General features: G+C 43.4%; 1 protein-coding gene across 1 annotated transcript in view; it reads right to left on the reverse strand.

Moving 5' to 3' along the window:
- The window catches only part of igdcc4 (immunoglobulin superfamily, DCC subclass, member 4), a 128,835-nt gene extending 117,067 nt beyond the window's left edge, over window positions 1-11,768 (reverse strand). The window contains exon 1 of the mRNA XM_067971416.1: window positions 11,485-11,768. Coding sequence (XP_067827517.1) covers window positions 11,485-11,551 — 67 coding nt within the window. The 5' untranslated portion in view covers window positions 11,552-11,768. The remainder of the gene's footprint in view (window positions 1-11,484) is intronic.
- Between the last annotated feature and the right edge of the window lie 6,808 nt (window positions 11,769-18,576).

An 18,576-nucleotide genomic window follows, 5' to 3' on the forward strand; every position in this document is an offset into this window, starting at 1 on the left:
ACAGTAACAGTATCAGTTGTAAAAGATTTATGAAAACTTAATTTTCTTCTGGGTAAATCAATATTACCAATTAAGTGAATTTAAAAAGCCACATTAGTATGTACGAATTTCTTAAAACTATTTAGGAAAAAAATCATGAAATGCAGCATCAAATTTTATCAATTTATACAGAGTAGCTAGTATATTAAACCGTTTCTCTTATGTGATAAGAATAACTGAAATTGATTGTAAAAAGTAACCAACTTTATCTTCTCCCTTTTCGGCCCTTCATTCCACAAACTACTGTTTGGCTAAGAAGTCACCCAAGCAACATGCCCAAAGCCTCTGCCAATATGGCTCTGTAACTAGAGAGGTACACAGGATCAGCCCAGACTACTGCAACCCTCTGGGGAGGAATGAAGCCTGAACTCAGCATCTCCACCATGGTGATCTCATCCAATTTCAACTACACCATCACAGCCTTCCCCAGAGGAAAAGAAGTCACAATGAACTTCCTTCTCTGTCATATACTGTTTTAGCAATCAGTTCCAAAACAGCATTGGTAGAGATGTGTGAGCAAATAGATCGACAGCTGCTCTTGTGGCTGGGGAATGGAGAACCGTGCATGGCATGGGTAAACCTAATGGAGGGGAAATGCTTATTTTAAACTTAGAGGCCTAAAATACATTTCAAATCAAATACCTTCTCCATGGAGAAAACCTTTTAAGTGAGCATAACCTAATTTGTAAACTGTCACTTTTTAATAACAGGATGAAAATTCTTTTTTACTTTTTAGAAGATTGCATTCAGTAAGATGGCGAGGACAGTGCACTTGCACAATTATATGGAACATTAATACATTAATTTGCACCCAATATTCCATATGGCAAGTGTCTAACCTCAGCTCTATCACCGTGGGGAGCCACTGCCAAACAAAACAAGTAAGTAGAGAACTCTAGACCATTCAAGAACCTCCTTACAGAAAATTAAAAGGTACATTGAACACCCTCAGCCAAGTTATGGAGCTTGGACAAGGGAGAGTTGGAGGTAAAAGAGAGAGAAAATAAAAATACATTATCCAAAAAGTCATAACTGAATCAATGGATAACTTCTCAACCTTTATGGCAAGGAGATTCTGTCCTATTAGGAAAATTTAAAGAATGAACAGATTTGCATTTATTTAGCACCTTTCACACCCCCAGGACATCTCAAGCACTTCTCAGCCAATTAGTTACTTTTGAAATGTAATCACTTATGTAGGCAAATATGACAGTGAATTTGTGTATAGCAAGATGCCACAAACAACAAATGATATATGACTCGTTAATCTTTTTTGGCAATGGTTGAGTGAAGAATATTGGCCAGGATACTGGGAAAACTTCCCTGTTCTTTTTTGAATAGTGCCATGGTAGGTCCACCTGAACAAGCAGGCAGGGCTTCGGTTTAATGTCTCATCCAAAAGACTGCATCTTCAACATCTCTGCATCACACTGAAGCCCTTGACTTGAATACACAACCTTCTGACTCAAAGGTGAGAATGCTACCAACTGAGCCAAACTGGTACAGTTTAGATATATTTTCTCTCAGCGACACGGAACCACTTCTTTGATGGATGGCAATTACGAGAACCCCCAAATCAGGTCTGAGCCTTCTGGTTTGATATGCCATGCCTTCCCAGATTATGTTCAGGGGGTCAGAGGGAGTGGGAGAGGAGCAGGAATGGAGAAACAGATGGAGAGAGAGTCACACACAGCCTGTTGAGGGGGACAATTGTAAACAATTTTACAACACCAAGTTATAGTCCAACAAATTTATTTTAAATTCCACAAGCTTTCGGAGGCTTCCTCCTTCCTCAGGTGAACGGTGTGAAACGGTGTAGAACGATGTTCTATTACCCCCAGAACAGAGATTCTCTGCCTCCGGGGGGAGGCAGAGAATCTCTGTTCTGGGGGTAATAGAACATTGAAGTTGAAGGCAAAGTTGAAGGGGTGGCAACAGAGAGAGAAAAAAAAACAAATATACACACACAGCGCACAAAGACTATATGCATCTCCAGCTGTTTAGGCCCCAATGGCAACTTTCAACCTGCAGAAATTCTGTAAGAAGATCGCACTCCACTATCAGAAAACACCAGGAGATACCGTGGTAAGTTTCATAGTTAAGTTGTTGGTACCCACTATTCCTTATCCTTGGGTGCCTCAATCGTGCACGGCCCCAGTTTAGCTGCGTACAGAACCTAATCCCAGTAATCACTGTACCAGATCCCAGCACAGAAAAATTTAACTTTTCAAGTAACTGCACATAAAATGAATTGATGCATTAAAACAAATAAAGGAACTTCAAATAGAGGTATATATTATACCTCTGAGTTCTATAACTTAATAAAGCTAAGCTGCTCCCCCTTTTCCAGACAATATAGATTAGTCAACCCAGTGTATGTCTTGTTGGAATAACGATACTGTTTGTATAACAAAGCTTGAACAACTATACCAACGGTGCTAGCTTGTCAGAAAACAAAGATAATTACTTAAGAGTAGCACACCAGCAGTTAACCAAAATAGCCACGGCACATTTCAGAACGATAAGATCACGTAACGCTTTAGACTGCAATTCCATCCAGTCTCAATGATGTGATCTGACATTTTCACTGTGTGGATGTATCAAATGCAACAATGAAATGCCCTGTAACACAAGTTATTATTGAATGACCCCCATCAAATCTATCTAACTTTTTAAAATGTATTCACGCTAAGAGGATCTAAAGAATTTCACAAAATATATTTAGGAAATCTCCTTTCCTTTTGGCACATTCTATCGCCAGCTGATGGTGGGAATGCAACTGGTCTCGATCCTCTGCAACTGTAATTGATCACCACTAGGTGCTTTACTAGAGCAATCCAGGGTGACCTTCCTACCATCAAGGGAAGTGCTCTGCATAGCTGTCATTAGGCTCATTAAGTGTATTGAGTCCAAAATGCTATGAACAGCACACCATCATGGAAACACCATTAGCACAAGATGGTTCAAGAAGGTCCACCACCACCTTCTCAGGGTAATTAGTGGTGGGCAATTGCCCACATTCCAAGAACAAAAAGTTTAATAATCTGTTGCAGTCATGCAGTATGCTATTATAGCTCTCTCCCACTACTAATCCAGGTTGAGTCATTTTCATGGGTAACTGCTGTCTTCATTAACATCAGCAAGAATGAGATCACTATTATCACTACAGCTTGTCCAATATGTCTTGAATGAGCTGTAATTTTCTCCAGCTAAACACTGGGAAGACCAAAGCCATTGTCCAACTTTCACCACAAACTCTCTATCCTTACCACCTACTCCAACCCCCTGGGCCTTGCCTCAGCTGCACCAGACTGCTCGCAGATTGTTTGATGTCCTGTTAGACCCCTAGCAGAATTTCTGACCCTATATCCTCTTCATCACAAAGACTGCCGATTTCAACTTCCATAACTTCATCCAATTCTGCCCCGACTTCAGTCCACCTGCTGTTGAAACCCTCATTCATTTACATACTTGTGTACTCGAATGTTCTCCTGTTCAGCCTCCCATCAGCATCCTATGTAAATTACAGCTCAACCAAAACTCTGCTGCCCATACCCTATTCCACACCAAATCTCACTCACCCAGCACCCCTATCCTTGCTAACCTACATTGGTTCCCGGTCCAGCAATGCCTCAGATTTAAAATTCTCAACCTTATGTTCAAATCCCTCCATGGCCTTGCCCCTCCCTATCTCTGTAACCCTACAACCTAAGAACTCTGCGTTCCTTTAATTCTGGCCTCATATGCTTCCCCGACTGCTTTTGCTGCACCATGGAGGCCGTGCCTTCAGTCATCTAGGCCCTAATTCCCTCGAGAATTCCCTCCCTAAACCTCTCCACCTCTCTTCCTTTAAGACGTTCTTTAAAATCTACCTCTTTGACTAAGCTTTTAGTCACCTGTCCCATTATCTCCTTATGTGGTTCGGTGTCAAATTTTGTCTGATAACACTCCTGTGAAGCGCCTTGGGATGTTTTTACTTTGTTAAAGGTGCTATATAAATGCACGTTGTTGTTGTGGAGAGACATGGCATGAGACAAAAGGAGACACAGTGACACATGCAAAATTGGGAAGGCATGGGGGCAGAGAGACAAGAGCAGAAATGGCTCACAGGGGAAAAAAAGGCAGAAGAGATTTTGGAGAGAGAGATGAGGCAAAGAGAGACATGAAGATCTGGATGAGGCAAAGGACTCAGTGAGCAATATCAAATTTATTCCAGCTGAAAGAACCAGATCAGAACTACTTTTCCATGAGCCACTGGAACAATATTCCAATAACCCTGCAGCCACCAACGAGCATTCACTATAACCATGGAAAGTGTCTTTCCCTTGAGCATCCTGGGGCATCAGAGATATATCATTTTTGATTTTAAAAAGTTTAATTCCAACTGCACACCTAACCCTTAAACAAAACATCAATGAAATACTGGATCTCACTTCCCCACAAAAGTGATAGCTTAATATGCAGTATGCACACACTTCACCACCAAATAATGACTGTCAATAGCAATCTAGGACGCTATTACACATGACTCAACACAAAAGGCCATTATACCAGAACAAAGCTATTTGCCCCAAAATGTTATTTCTTATCTATACCATACAATTAACATATACATGTTAAATAAACAGAATATACGATAGGAAGTTGAAGTGGAAATAATGTTATGAAGCAGATCTGTACAACTCAATTATATTTTGGCTGCTTTTGAGTGACAGTCTTCATTAATGGAACTAATTTTTATGCTTTCAGCATTAATCTTAATATTTGTACCTTATTTTTCCATCCCCTAAGCTGCAGTGATAGGTAGAGATTCTGCTGCAAATACCAGTTTGAGGCCGATATCTGCTTACATCAGTGAAAGCAGGCAGCACTCAGTTATACCGCAAGCTCTGGACCATTCTGTACTCAAGCAAAGTGCCTCCTATAAATATCTTTTTCAATTGCAACTTCAAAATTCTGGAGAAAGTTCTGGACATGAACCTGAACAAGTTGATTAATCTCATTATGACAATTTTGTGTCACACTTTTTGTACCCCTTTAGCAATGACCAACCTCTTGAACATAATTTATGAAACATTAGATGAAATAAAGCATGCATTGCACTCTGCTTAAATGTCAAGGCATTTGATTGAGCAAATAGAACTTCCTTTGAGGGGATGGCGTTTGGCAACACTAGCTCTAGATCTAAAGTCGCTACAAATTATACAGTCTCGATCAGTTGTAATTTTTGCAGGCATGAGAGGCCTTGTCGTCTCTTTTGATTACCGAACCTCTGGTCACGCAGATAGTGAAAATCCAGATACAGCATTACATAAGAACAGGAGAAGACCATTCTGCCCCTTGAAACTGCTCCGTACATCCACCCGGTGTTTCTCCATTTCGCTTGATATCCTTACCTAACAAAAATCTATCAATGTCCGTGTTTAAAATTTCAATTGACCCAGCATCCAAAGTCTTTTGGGGGAGAAAGCTCCAGATTTCCACTAACATTGGTGGGGAAAAGTGCTTCGTGATTTCACTCCTAAATGGCTTAGCTCTAATTTTAAGATTACGCCCTCTTGTTCTGGATTCCACCACCAGAGGAAATAGTTTCTCCGTATCTACCCTATTGAATCCCTTTATCATTTTGAACACCTCGATTAGATCACCCTCAACCTTCTAAACTCAAAGGAATACAAACCAAGTTTATGCAATCTGTCCTCATAATTTAACCCTTTACGCCCTTGTATCATTCAGGTGAATCTACGCTGTAACCCCTCCAAGGCCAATACCTTTCCAGAGGTTCAGAGCCCAAAACTGAATGCAGTACTGATGGGATCTGACAAAGACTCTATATAACTTCCTCAACTTTGGATTCCAACCCGCTTGAGATAAACACCAACATTCTATTAATCTTTTTGTACCCAAGCACTAGCTTTTAGTATTTCTGTGCACATGGACACCCATGTCCCTTTGCTCCTCCACAGCTCCACACCAAAGAAAACATTCCAATTTATCTTTCTCAGATCCAAAGTGGATGACCACACACTTCCACCCTCCATCTGCCAGTTTTTCCCCCACTCATTTAGTCTGTCTATGTCCCTTTGTAACTTCCTGCTCCCATCTACACAATTTACTGTGCCTCCTAATTTAGTCTCATCTGTAAACTTGTATATACAACATGCTATTCCTTAACCCAAGTTATTGATATAAATGGCGAAAAGCTGAGCCCCCAGTACAGATTCCTGGGGAACACCTATTGTCACATCTCACCAATCAGAGAAGGTTTCCTTTATCCTTACTCTCTGTCTCCTACCTCCCAACCAATTACTGCCTCATGTCACAAGGTTACCTCCAATTCAGTACGCTTTCATTTTTGCTAATAATCTCTTGTACAGAACCTTATCAAATGCCTTCTGGAAGTCCATATAGACCATATCCACAGACACTCCCCCATCCAACATATTAGTGGCCTCCTCAAAAAAAAAACAAGATTAGTCAGACATGACCTACCCTTTACAAATCCATGCTGACACTCTGATCAGTTAATACTTGTCCAAGTGCTCAGTCATTCTGTCATGATGATAGATTCCAGTAACTTTCCCACAACAGATAGTTCTGTTGTTACCTGGTTGCTCTCTCCCTTCCTTCTTAAATAGTGCAGTGACATTTGCAATTTTACAATCCAAAGCACAATTTCTGAATCTGGGGAATGTTAAAAAATTACTAACATCTGCAATTTCCTCACCTACTTATTTCTTTTAATACTCTGGGTGGAAACCATCAGCTCCAGATTTTTTAAAAATTAATTTTCAGGATATGGGCATCGCTAGCACAGCCAGCATTTGTTGCCCATCCCCAAGTTGCCCTTCTTCTTGAACCCCTGCAGTCCATGTGATAAAGGTACCCCCCACAATGCTGTTACATTAAGAATTCCAGGATTTTGACCCAACAACGATGAAGGAACAAACATATATGTTCTAGTCAGGATAGTGTGCGACTTGGAGGTGATGGTGTTCCCACGAACCTGCTGTCCTCGTCCTACGAGCTGGTGTGGGTTTAGGAGGTTTTAGCAGGTGCTGCCAAAGAAGCCTTGGTGAGTTGCTATAGTATATCCTGTAGATAGTGCACACTGCAGCCACAGTACGTTGGTGGTGGGAGTGAACATTTAAGCCAGTGGACGCAGTGCCGATCAAGCAAACTGCTTTGTCCTAGATATTGTCAAGCTTCTTCAGTGTTGTTGGAGCTGCACCCATCAGGGCAAGTGAAGAGTATTCCATCACTTTCCTGACTTGTACCCTGTCATTGGTAGAGGGGCTTTGGGGAGTCAGGAGGTAAGCTACTCATTGCAGAATACCCAGCCTCAGACCTGCTCTAATTGTTGTGGCATTTATACGGCTGGTCCAGTTGATTTTCTGGTCTATGATGACACCTAGGATGTCAATGTTGCGGGGGGGAGCTCAGCCATGATAATTCCATTGAATGTCAAGGGGAGGTGGTTAGGCTCTCACTTGTGCGGCACAAATGTTACTTGCCACTTATCAGCCCAAGCCTGGATGTTGTCCAGGTCTAGCTGCATGTGAGCTTGGACTGCTTCATTAACTTAGGAATTGGGAATGGAGCTGAACACTGCAATCATCAGCGAACAGCCCACTTCTGACTATGATTGGTGGCGGGGGGGGGGGAAGAGAAGGTCATTAATGAAGCAGCTTAAGATAGTTAGGGCTAGGATGTTGCCTTAAGGAACCTCTGCAGCGATGGCCTGGGGCTGAAATAATTGGCATCCAACAACCACAACCATCTTCCTTTTGTGCCAGGTTTGATTCCAGCCAATAGATAGTTTTCCCCAAGCCCTGTTGACTTCAGTTTTACTCGGGTTTCTTAGTGTCACACTCAGTCAAATGCTGCCTCGAAGTCAAGGGCAGTGACTCTCACCTTCCGGAATTCAGTTCTTTTGTCCATGTTGTAATGAGGTGTGGAGCCATGTGGTGGTCTATGTGGGACAGTAGGTTAGTCTCAGTGACCTGATGTGTCCATCCCAGTAGTGAATTATTCCAGCAGGTACCCCAATCTCCACCACCACTACCCCCATCTTTTCCTTTTTGGCACATATCAACACAGTTCACCATTTGCAGTATATGATTTCTTGTGTGACCGCATTACCTTTCAGTTGAGTCCCCTCTTGTATTTTAATATACATGATGTGGAGATGCCTGTGATGGACTGGGTTTATATACTTTTTGTTTAAAAAGTAAATTCAAGTTTTTGAGCTAATTTCTTGTTCTCTCGCCTCCTTATAGCGTGATCTTATACTTACATTTTCCTACTATTTCTTGTTAAGGAACCGTTCGGTAAGAAGTTGTTATCAGTATAAATTGAGATTTATCTACCAAGATGATTTTTCTTTAAATCTTGCATTCATCCTTCTTACTTTTTGGAGTTATGCATCTAAAGTATGATACCATCTTAATCTTTGTTTTGAAAAATCTTGAAATAAAAAGACCTGCACATATATGCTCCAAATACTGTTCCTGGCTGAAATGGCTTTGCAAATGTTTAAAAAAAAACTTTTTACAGAAGTTATTCCATTTCTGTTAGCAATGCACTAGATTTCCCATTCTCTGTGCTTGTGAAAATTTAGAAATAATCAAAATGTTTCACAAACTTCCCTGGGCAGTGGACAGCATAGTCCAGTGAGAGGAGGAGGGATGCATATACTTTTTCATAATAAAATATTGTGTGTCTATACTCTTCTAGGAGTCTATGAAAATAGATCAACGAACATGACAGTCATCACTAAATAGTAAGAGGAAAGGTTTAACAATGAACCAACAGCAGTGAGTGTCACAAGCTGTGACTCTGCAGTCAATAGACGGAGCCTAAGGGGATGAGCACACGTGACAACCCATAAAAAGAGGCGTGAGGAATTTACCCTAGAAAGACAAAGAAGGGAAATATCAATCACTTCAAGTGAAATACACATTAGAAATGACCTGCTCTGGTCTAGAGTAAGTGATTCTATTGCACAATTCACACTTGTTTCCCCTTCTTGGAGCCCCATAAGAAGTCAGCTACCACGCCTCTTCTGCAGCCCAACCAAGCAGCAGCAAAACAGATTTTTAACAGACTAAGGATTTAGCGGTTTGACAATCGACTCTTTTATTTCAAATGTGTCTTGTCAATTAAGGAGTTTATTGCATCTGAGGGGCGGCTGAATAGTTAAAAAAAATCTTACTTCTGCAGCAGAGTAGCAATAGAGCCTCAACTAAAAGAAAGCAATACAATATTTGAAACAGGATACAAGTCAGAATTCAGTCCATCTTGGTACCTGTTTTCCCCCCTAAAACAGGAAATAATCTGACAGGTTTTGGACTTGAGTTTGAGTTCAAAAAATGGTCCAGCATATGAATGCCAATATTGCTATAAATCACAGCATTGCAACAGTTCAATAGACATGAATCCCTGTAATGTAGCCTTCTGCCTATAAACAAAAATACATGCACAAGAACCACCAACCCCTACCAGTTCATTAAAAGACTGATCTATTTGTGCAACATGAGTTAAGAAAATTATTGGACAGGCTAGCTTCAATTTCTTTTTGCCATAAGTCTTGTTACATTAACCCTGGTGCTACATCTGTAAACAATTTTACAACACCAAGTTATAGTCCAGCAATTTTATTTTAAATTCACAAGCTTTCGGAGGCTTCCTCCTTCCTCAGGTGAACGATGTCGAAATGAAGTCCTCGAAATGAAATCGCATTTATAATTCACAGAACAATGCTTGGTGATTACAGACAGTTTTTTCAACTGCCCGTTGCCAAGGCAATCAGTGTGCAGACAGACAGGTGTTACCTGCAAGTTCTCAGAATATACAAATCACCAAAAAAAAGAGATAGAGAGGTAGAAACATAGAAAAGACAGCAACTGACCCGTTATATTAAAAACAGATAACATTTGTTCGCTGGTGGGGTAACGTGTAGCGTGACATGAACCCAAGATCCCGGTTGAGGCCGTCCTCATGGGTGCGGACGGCCTCAACCGGGATCTTAGGTTCATGTCACGCTACACGTTACCCCACCAGCGAACAAATGTTATCTGTTTTTAATATAACGGGTCAGTTGCTGTCTTTTCTATGTTTCTACCTCTCTATCTCTTTTTTTTGTTTGTTGTTTTTTTTTGGTGATTTGTATATTCTGAGAACTTGCAGGTAACACCCGTCTGTCTGCACACTGATTGCCTTGGCAACGGGCAGTTGAAAAAACTGTCTGTAATCACCAAGCATTGTTCTGTGAATTATAAATGCGATTTCATTTCGAGGACTTCATTTCGACATCGTTCACCTGAGGAAGGAGGAAGCCTCCGAAAGCTTGTGAATTTAAAATAAAATTGCTGGACTATAACTTGGTGTTGTAAAATTGTTTACAATTGTCAACCCCAGTCCATCACCGGCATCTCCACATCATGGTGCTACATCCAGATTAAAGCTCACATTTTTGCAGCAAAACCAATGCAAAGTCTAACTCCCAACAATAGCATCTTTTTCTGCCATTATGGGGGGGGGGGGGGGGGTGGTACTAACTTCCTATTAACTTTCTCTATCCCCATGTATATTTCTTCTGCCTATGTTATCCCACTTCTCTCTCCTAAAATTTCTCCCTCCGTCCCTCTTCCCACTCTTTTTCTCTAGTCACTCCTCCCACCCAAAATCTTTCTCCAATTATCTTTCCTCGCGTATTTTTCCCACCCTCACCCCTTCTCAATGCCTGTCTCCTTTTAATACCCATTTAATTCCCCTCTCCTCTTCACTTACTACTTCCGTCCGCTTTTCCTCCTCTTCCCCCAAATCTATCCCAGCTTCTACTCTCCAACCCTATCCTAGCCTCTCCTCCCCATACCCCCAACCTCTCCCAGTCTGTCTCCTTCACTTACATAACTGATATTAAAGAAACGAGAGATCTATGATCAAAGTGAGTGCAAATCTATTTAAACATATGTTTATTTCTCAGCGCATTATATCAAAATTCGTTGCCATGAAAGAGGTATTCTCACTCCAACTGCTTTGACACATCCAAAATTTCCCCCCCCCCCCCCCCCCTCTCTACTACCATCCGCCTTCTCAATTTTTCTCCCCTCTCTCGACACATCGCTGCCAGCCCCCACCATCAGTTTCCCACAACAGCAGAAACACACACACGAACACACCTCCCTCCCGAACCTAAACACTAGCACATGGGGCAGGAGGCCCTCCCTCAAGGTTTGGACTCTGCCTGCAGCCCTCCCCTCCGGCTGCGGCCGTGGCTCCAAGTCTTGCCCCTCAAGCAGCTGGCTGGAGGAGTCACGGGCCAACAATCCGCATCCCTGCACCCGTCCCGCAAACACCCACAACTAACTCGAGGGGGGGGGGGGGGGGGAGAAGCCGCTTGGCTAGGAGGAGGAGGAGGAGGGGGGGGGGTCCGCCACTCACCTTCCGAAAGTATCACAGTGAGAATCCAAGTGAGAACGCAGTGCCAACAGAGCTGTCCGAGCGCCATGTAAACACGTCGTGACCACGGGAAGGGGAGAGAAAAAAAAATCTTCAAAAGAAACCGCTGGCAATACTAAATCTCCTCCCTCTATCATCCATCGCCATCTTGTGTGTGTGTGTGTGTGCGCGGGAGAGCGAGCGAGCGAGCGAGAGCGAGAGCGCGCACGACACCGCGCCCCCTCCTCGAGCGCGGCGCGCGCAAAGCACAATCTCGTTCGCGCCCCCCTCCCGTGCGCGAGCGTCGTATCCCCTCCTCCGCGGCACGCGCAAAGCAGCACCTGCTCTCTCCCCACCCCCGCAATCGAACGCGCGCGCGCACAGTACACCCCCTAAAGTGTGCGCGACCCCCACAAGCGCCTCGAGACTACTGCACGACCCCCCCCCCTCCCGCCACCACCACAAACCAGGACACCGCGTCCTGCTTGAAGCCCAGAGGATGGGCAAGCGCTCGCCTTCATTGCAAATACCCGAGTCCGGTACAGATAATATAGTCTGGAGTTTTGGTCTGCGACCTTTCGGAGATCGGTCGAGCTGCGGCTAGCCGCTGGCATGTGGACGACGGGTTTGCGCTTGGCCTGAGAGGAGTAGCAGCAGCAGCGGGGTCAGGTTTGAGCCGCTTGCACCGTCTGCCTACATGTCCTCGGGAGCTCGAGCACATCTGGTTTGTTTTGGCCCAGCCCGATAGCACGTGCATCCCTGACCCAGCCCATTTAGTAGGTTTAGGTCAGTTAATGGGGATTTTTGACCAACTGTAAAGGTCCAGATCGGATATATTTTTGCGGGGGGGGGGGTGAATTTCGCCTTAAGCTGAATTACGTAAAACGAATCCGCCAAATGGAATAATCACAGTTTTGAGTATGTGTCTGATCGTTGTACTATTTAAGCAGTTAGAATATTTTACTTTCAAGTTCAGAGCGTACGCATTTTTTTGAAGGTATTAAATTGAACCATTCGTAGATATAAGTACAAAATATAGATTTTAGCCACAACGAAGTGCAATTAAAGTCAGGACTCGAGTGTCGTGCTAAAATAGTATCAAGCACAGAATTTCTCTGATACACCAAAGTTGGATGTTACAGATTTTTTTTCACTCCTGCTGCAAACTTCAACTGGTACAGCAGTTAAAGTCTAATCCTCAGTGCCAATTGTGTTCGCTGCACATCAGGCAAGCAAGTGGACATCATTCAACAGAAAACTTACCAAAGAGTGAAATTAAATAGAACATCCGCTCACTTCATCTCAGTCTGCGGAACAACGAAAGAGGTGTGGGCTCGAATTTCCTGGATCATACTTGGGCAGAAAGCATGCCAGAATTACACCGGGTTCTGCGCCAATCTTGCCAACAGGAAATTACGCCAAAATTTCCTGCAGAAGTCAATTGCCTACACTGGAACATAAAAACTGAAGTAAAACAAGCGCAAATGCAGTGCCACCAATAGGGGAAATTTATCAGGCTTCTGTCATGGCACCTCACTCTTGCCTTTGCTGCTCCTCTTCCCCTCCATTATATGCCCATTTGGAAAGTCATTCCACCTGTATAGTAAGAACATAAGAAATAGGAGCAGGAGTAGGCCATACGGCCCCTCGAGCCTGCTCCACCATTCAATAAGATCATAGCTGATCTTCTACTTCAACTGCACTTTCCCACCCTATCCGCATATCCCTTGATTCCCTTAGTGTCCAAATATCCATCTATCTCAATCTTGAATATACTCACTCTTGAGCATCCACTGCCCTCTGGGGTAAGAATTTCAAAGATTCATAACCCTCTGAGTGAAGACATTTTTCCTCATCTCGGTACTAAATGGCTGACCCCTTATCTTGAGACTATGACCCCTGGTTCTACACTCTCCAGCCAAGGAAAACAGCCTCTCAGCATCTACCCTGTCAAGCCCTCTAAGAATTTTATACGTTTCAATTAGATCACCTCTCGTTCTTCTAAACTTCAGAGAATAGAGGCCCATTCTACTCAATCTCTCCTCATAGTACAACCCTCTCATCTCAGGAATCAATCTAGTGAACCTTTGTTGCACTCCCTCTAAGGCAAGTATATCCTTCCTTAGGTAAGGAGACCAAAACTGCACACAGTACTCCAGGTGTGGTCTCACCAGAGCCCTATATAATTGCAGCAAGACCTCCTTGTTCTTATAGTCTAATCCCCTTGCAATAAAGGCTAACATACCATTTGCCTTCCTAATTGTTTGCTGTACCTGTATGTTAACTTTCTGTGATTCATGTACAAGGACACCCAAATCCCTCTGACTTCCAACATTTCTTAGTCTCTCACCTTTTAAAAAATATTCTGCTTTTCTATTCTTCCTACCAAAGTGGACAATTTCACATTTCCCCACATTATACTCCATCTGTCACCTTCTCGCCCACTCATTTAACCTGTTTATATCTCTTTGCAGTCTCTTTGCATCCTCCTCACGGCTTACTTTCCTACCTAGCTTTGTATCATGAGCAAACTTGAATACATTACACTCGGTCCCCTCATCTAAGTCATTGATATATATTGTAAATAGCTGAGACCCAAGCACTGATCCTTGCGGCACCCCACTGGTTACAGCCTGCCAACCTGGAAATGACCCGTTTATTCCTACTCTTTGTTTTCTGTCCGTTAACCAATCCTCATTCCAAGCTAATATATTACCCCCAATCCCATGAGCCCTAATCTTGTGTAACAACCTCTTGTGTGGTCTTTTGGAACGCATGTTTGGGTGGCAGGGATCCAAAAAATGTTGGGCGTTCTGAGACTGACAGCACTTTGGTTAAGTATAGTGTAGGTCTTGGAAATGTTTTTTTAAAAAAAACAGAGTTCTCAGTTCCACTAATATCAGTTGTTTTCCAGCCGTGCTGTGCCTAAATTTGTAAATCTACGCCAACGCATTATCTGCATAAATCTGAGAAACTCACGCAGACTGGTCTTTTGCATGGTGGGGGGGGGGAATATGTAAATGAGCGGCAGCGGGTTTTGGGGGACAGATCTAGGAAGCATGCAAACAATCAAGGAAGATTGTCATGGAGATTGGAGACCAATTGCTGTGAAACACAGGCAATTTCTTTGAGCTGTAGATTAGTCAGAATGCAGAAGCTTGCTTTCTAAGTGCTAATCAAATTATCATTCCTTTGAAGGACATGGGTATTTTATATGTAAACTCCAGCTACTGCCAGTCAGACAGAAATGGTTTAAATTGCTGACAAGTGTTAAACTATATGAATTTACAGATAAATGCGTTACATCATTAATAGCTGAACCATCAAGGAGAAGTTCAAAATGTACATTGTTTAAAAGCAGTGTCAGGTTAAAAAAAAGAACTGGACAAGATGTGGTTTCAATTGCTGTAAGGTATTAAAAGCAAGTAGAATAACAGATGGCCAGAGATTACTGTTCATACTACTTATATTAGAAATGGTTAATACCTGAATTGCCAGACCCAGTGATAATTCAGTTGATCATCAAATGATCTTGCTCCATCATCAAAGTGAAGACAGACATATAATTGAGGAGCAGGCCTGTGGTCACCAGTTCCCTGCCTTGCACTGTTTGTACATTGTGAAGAGGCTACGAGGGGCACCACTGAGTCATCTCCAGTTTAATGTTCTGTTAAATACTCAGTTAAAATATAAAAGGCTAAGGGGTGATTTCATTGAGGTTTTTAGGATTTTGAAAGGAATTGATAGGGTAGATAGAGAAAAACTTTTTCCACTGGTGCAGAGTCTAGGACAAGAGGACATAACCTTAAAATCAGAGCCAGTCCATTCAGGAGAGAAGTTAGGAAACACTTCTTCACACAAAGGGTGGTAGAAGTGTGGAATTCTATCCCACAAAAAGTAGTAGATGCTAGCTCAATTAATAATTTTAAATCTGATATCCATAGATTTTTGCTAGTCAAGGGTATTAAGGGATATGAAGCCAAGGCGGGTAAATGGAGTTAGGATACAAATCAGCCATGATCTCATTGAATGGTGGAACAGGCTTGAGGGGCTGAATGGCCTACTCCTGTTCCTATGCAGTACAAGGATTTTGGATTCTTGTTTTGAAATATTTCATATAGTTTGTGAGTCTAATATTGTACTTTTAGTTTCTTGTGCCTTACTGCTTTGTGTGTAATCTTGTAAATAAATTTGACTATTGGTTTTACATTGTGATATTTACCATCTTTCAGAATAGAGAGGAGAATATGATGGGCATCCTATCTGGTCTCCAGTGTGATGTTCCAGAATTAAGAGGTAAATGTTAGTCTTGTGAAATGCTATCCCACTCACAGCCATGTATAATGGGTGCAGGTTTTGGTCTATAGAAGACTGTATGCTTTTAGAAAGTGCCTTTTTCCTCTGATCCCAGGTTAAAAGTATTGGAAGAAAGGCCAAACTCTAACAGCACCTACAAAGGAAATTAATCAACAACTCAAAAGAGAAAGAATTGCTTTTCACAAATGCCTATACAATTTGTTAGTAGAATGGAACTCCATCTAAATGTTATTTTGGCAAAGTCTATTACCCAAAAAAAAATGCTGACTGCTCCTTGTGATTTCTGCATTATTTAGATGAACATTGAAAGCATCCTGGAAAATGTTCTTGACCATTTTTCACACTGCCAATATTCAACCACCAATTGAGAATTCCCTGAACCATATTCTTTTTTGAATATCAGAATAAAATCCACTATCTTCCAGTTTTCAGATATGACCTTTATATTAACAAGAGGCATATCTATTTCCTTGAGAATTTCAGGGAGTTCACCACCTGACCAAAAACCTTGCACATGTTTATTTTTGAGATTTTCCATAACACTTGCTTTATTGACTTCTACATTTGCTAGAACTTTCGGAAGCTATTTGTCTCAATCTAGAATTTGTCCTAAGCAATTTAACACATTTGCCTTTCCTAATCCTCTATATTCTACTCAACTTCTCCATTAAAGGACTTTTGTAATCTTTAATGTGCAATCTACTATTTACATAACTATATTTTTTGATCCCTCCTGCTGCTATCTACAATCTGCCTTGCGTTGTCCTGTTACTTCCTCAACCGAGTTTATTAAGACTCCCAGTATTTAGGTAAGGATAGATGTAGAGATACTTCTGAGGCTGGGACTTAGAGTGATGAGGGAAACTTCCAAGATCAGGTCGCAACTTCTATAGTTAAAGGTGAGGGAGCCCATAATGCCTGTTAGTTCATTCAGCAACACATTGGGCTCTATTTTCGCACCCGCAATCGGGTGCGTTCGTGGTGTGGGGGCTGCGAAAATCCGGGATTCCCGGGGCGGGTCCGGAGCCCGGCTCCAACCTGCCCCATTTCCGGGTTCCCCAGTGACGCGCTCACATGCGCGCGCAGCCCCCGCATGTGGGACTCCCGCCGGCAATTAAAGCTGGCGGGGTGCCACTTAAAGTACTTAAACAGGTACTTCAGGTCGTTTAGAGACCTGATTGACCTGATATTTTAGGAGGGATCGGATTTTGCAATTAACTGAGACTGTTTCCCGTACTGGGGGAAACACTCCCAGTTGAAATGGACATGTTGCAGCCACCAGCCTGTGGCAGCTGCAAAAGTCCATTTGACAGGTGGGGGGTGGGGGTGGGGGGTGGGGGGGGGTGGGGAGGGAGGAAACCCTCACTCATTGCAGGAGGCCACTCTGTCACTTTGGACAAAGTTTGGCCTCCACCACCCTCCTCCTAACAATCAAATGCATAAACTTGCACACTTACCCCGGTGTCTAGACACATTTACCTACCTTGCAGACCCCCTCAAATGTACCTCTTCCGGATGGGGGCCACCGTAGCTGCAGTCATGACCTCCTCGGAGGGCGAACAGCATCACCAACCTCTGACACGTGGAGCTCCACAGCACAGTGCTGTGACACATCCACCTGCGCAGCAGGAGGGAAGGCAACCGCAGAGAGAGATGCTTCGCAGAGGGCACTACCCTCGTCACAGGGTCTACAGACCGAGGCTCAGCTTCCGTGGACATGTAGTCGCGGACATCTGCAGCCTCCTTCATGCCGAGCTGCTCCCGGCTGGCCCGAGTACTATCTTCTTACCCGTCGCTGTCAAAGTCACCACTGCCCTCAACAACTTCTCCTCCGCATCCTTCCAGGGTGCCACTGGGGACATCGCCGATGTCTCTCAGTCGTCTGCACAAAAGAGCCCTGCAAATACACCTACACCCACTCTGCAGTGACACAATGGGTGGCATGAGTTGTGGGTCTTCATAGTGATCCTCAGGAAAGGGCACTATTGCACAAGCCAGACAAGATTCGCAAAGACGTGGCAGTAGTGGTGACAATATACTATGTTATGTGAGTTGATCAGAAATCAAATATAGGTAAACACCATGACAAACCCTCAAACGCCCTTCATGCTCACGACACGTTTGCCTTGCGCTTCCTACTGCACATATGTGATGCATACCCTGTGGCTGCAGCACAGGTAGTGGCAGGTTGAGTGAGGCTGACCGTGAAAGAGATGCATCAGAGGGTGAGTATGAGATACAGCCATGAGATTGTATGAGGATTGGGTTGAGTGGTAGTGGTGGGATGAGTACTGGCAAGATGAGTAAGTGCAAGTAAGATGAGGATGAGCTTTGATTGGGTGTGAGGGGTGATGTGATAGAATAGTGTTGGCAGTGCAGAAGGAGATGTGGGGTGGGGGCGGTGATGTGGCAGACGGAGTGTAGGGGAATGAGTAAGTGTGCTCACTTATGCTGACCTACTTAGGTGATTGAAGCGCCTCCTGCACTGTATGCAGGTGCGCGATATGTTGGTGGTGCAGGTGACCTCCTCTACCACCTCGAGCCAGGCCTTCTTGGTGGCAGAGGCAGGCCGCTTCCTCCAGCCCGCCGAGGGGAAGATCTCTGTCCTCCCCCTCCTCCTCACCCCATCCAATGATACCTGGAGTGAGGCATCATTAAACCTGGGAGCAGCCTTCCCCCTGGGCTGCTTCATGCTGTAATTTTTCCTATTTTCTGCAGCATCAGTCAGAGGAGGACTGCCCCTTTAAATAGGGCTTCTTCAGCTGACAGACCTTGCTG

The sequence above is a fragment of the Heptranchias perlo genome, chromosome 34, assembly GCF_035084215.1.
Source record: "Heptranchias perlo isolate sHepPer1 chromosome 34, sHepPer1.hap1, whole genome shotgun sequence".
NCBI classification, from domain to species: domain Eukaryota; kingdom Metazoa; phylum Chordata; class Chondrichthyes; order Hexanchiformes; family Hexanchidae; genus Heptranchias; species Heptranchias perlo.